The following is a 1,992-nucleotide window of genomic DNA, read 5'->3' as shown; positions in this document are numbered from 1 at the left end:
CAACATACCTGGGCAGAGCCTACTCCTCACGGCGAGTTCCCCGGAGTAATCGTCGTCGTCGATGGTGGCTGGAGAACGCCTCACGCGCCGGCGCGTGGCGTCGGAGCAGCTGGACGACGGTGGCGTGTGGAAACTCTTATGGCGGCGCGGCTTGAGACCTGGCGTCGCCTCCTCCTTCCGATCAAGGCCCACTACTTCACTCTCGCCGGTTCTGATACCATGTTGCTAGAAAGAAGGGACATCAACGTAATGTGTTTGTTCTATTTTCTGTGTGTTCTTCTTCACTGCTACACTTAGATATATATACTACCACAATGGACTGTTTTACAACTCTTCACTTCCTAGTCTATTTAATTCTATGCCTTTCCATCTTCTATAACTGTTTATATCTAACATCCCCTAATTGATTTCTACCCAAAAAGAAAGATGCAAGGAAGAGAAACGAAAAAGGTACAACTTCAAAGACAAAACGGTTGGGTTGAGAACCGTACTTGTAGCCTCATCCTCAGTCAAACCCTCAGCCTTGGCCTGCGATCGGCTCATCATGTACAACTTGCCTTGCGGTCTCGCTCATCCCGAGGTGATATTCCCGGAGCCACGATTGAATCCATTTCCTGTTTACCCCGACGGTGCATGCCTTGCACTGGACTATGGAGCTCCTTGACCCGACTAGAGGTGGCACTCGAAGGCTTTGTGACCTCTCTTCTCACACTTGTAGCAAAGCAACGGATTTCCTTGGCAGTCCTTCCCGATGTGCCTACCACATCTCCGGCATTCGAAAGGCTTTCCCTTCTCGCCGTTGTCCACTTTGGTCGATCCTTGAGTCAGTAGGGAGGATGGTCCACTCCTAAAGCTCTGTCTCGGTCTCTTGAAGCTCTGTTGGCCGCTAACTTCACCCCTTCTCCTGACCGAGTCAAAAGACCCTCTTTCCCCTCTTTGCAACTGCTGAACTCGATACAAATCCGCGGCACTCAAATAAGCCTCATTGAAAGTCCTTGGTTTGCTCACCGTCAAGGCCTTCCTTGCCTCATAGTTCAGCCCCGCTACAAACTTGTCCACCTCGGCAACCTCGGCGGGAACCAACACGCGCGCGAAACTGGCCAACTCAAGAAAACGCTTATGGTACTCCACTACGGACAGAGTCCCTTGCTTCAAGTGGAGGAACTCCTCTTACATAGTCGCTCTCACATGCGCCGGATAGAACCTCTGTTGGAGCTTGTCCTTCAAAGCTGACCAATAAAACGTCGGTTCCTCAAGACATGCTAGACCCTCAAGGACCCACCATAGGTCCGCCTCGTGGCTGAAGTAGAGCGTCGCTAACTCCACATGACGGTCTTCAGGACAACCAACCACTGCGAAGATTTTGTCCAAGGCACGGATCCACTCTTCTAACAGAACAGGGTCTTCTTCCCCGGTGAACACGGGAGGTCGGTGACTCGAGACTTGCCGGCAAACATCGTGGTTTCTAGCTGGCGGTGGCGGAGGGTTGTTGTTATTGTGCAGAAGGGCGTTGCTCAACGTCTGCATAGTCTGCATGAGGTGCTGAAGGTTCTGGGCGAGCTACTCATTCGTAAGCGTATCTGGGGTCCGGGCACGATAACGAGGAGGTGCCATCACAAGATTCTACAGAAACAACACGGTTACGGCAAGGAAACGAAGAGACTTGCATCCTTACCCAATGCTTAAGGCAAGAAAAAACTAAGACTAAGCAAGAGTAAGCAAAGCAAACACAACAAACGATAAAGGAAACTCACATCTCACCGCACGTCCTAAGAGTCTTAAGTCCTAACACTTAGCCAATTAGGGGTCAACTTAGAGTCTCAAACTTAACTTAACTTCTTAAAGTTCAACTCTTAACATCCTAGGCTCAAACCTAGGCTCTGATACCAACTGTAACACCCCCGATTTTACCAATATTTAAAAGCTTAAATAAGAGATAAACAGTCTAATCATTAATCATAAACGAGCGGAAGCAAAACTCTTAATCGGGAA

The 1,992-nt window shown here is 49.4% G+C and overlaps 1 protein-coding gene across 1 annotated transcript; it reads right to left on the bottom strand.

Annotated features, from left to right (window-relative positions):
• Positions 1-669: 669 nt before the first annotated feature.
• On the bottom strand, positions 670-1,527 carry LOC109163571. The gene is made up of 2 exons (XM_019312320.1): positions 1,205-1,527; positions 670-1,096 (listed from the first exon to the last, which is right to left on the bottom strand). Exons 1-2 carry the CDS (start codon positions 1,525-1,527, stop codon positions 670-672), a joined length of 750 nt encoding a protein of 249 aa, XP_019167865.1.
• Between the last annotated feature and the right edge of the window lie 465 nt (positions 1,528-1,992).

The sequence above is a fragment of the Ipomoea nil genome, unplaced genomic scaffold (genome assembly GCF_001879475.1).
Source record: "Ipomoea nil cultivar Tokyo-kokei standard unplaced genomic scaffold, Asagao_1.1 scaffold3030, whole genome shotgun sequence".
Lineage (NCBI taxonomy): Eukaryota > Viridiplantae > Streptophyta > Magnoliopsida > Solanales > Convolvulaceae > Ipomoea > Ipomoea nil.
The sequence above is the reverse complement of the archived record's forward strand: the minus strand, read 5'-3'. Positions and strand labels throughout refer to the sequence as shown.

What these genes read in the sequence shown, in the direction of transcription:
- LOC109163571 (XM_019312320.1), bottom strand. Translation starts at nt 1,527, where the DNA reads ATGCAGACGTTGAGCAACGCCCTTCTGCACAATAACAACAACCCTCCG. An exon ending in AAGGACAAGCTCCAACAGAG is followed by an intron (nt 1,097 to 1,204) that starts GTTCTATCCGGC and finishes TGAGTTGGCCAG; the next exon opens with TTTCGCGCGCGTGTTGGTTC.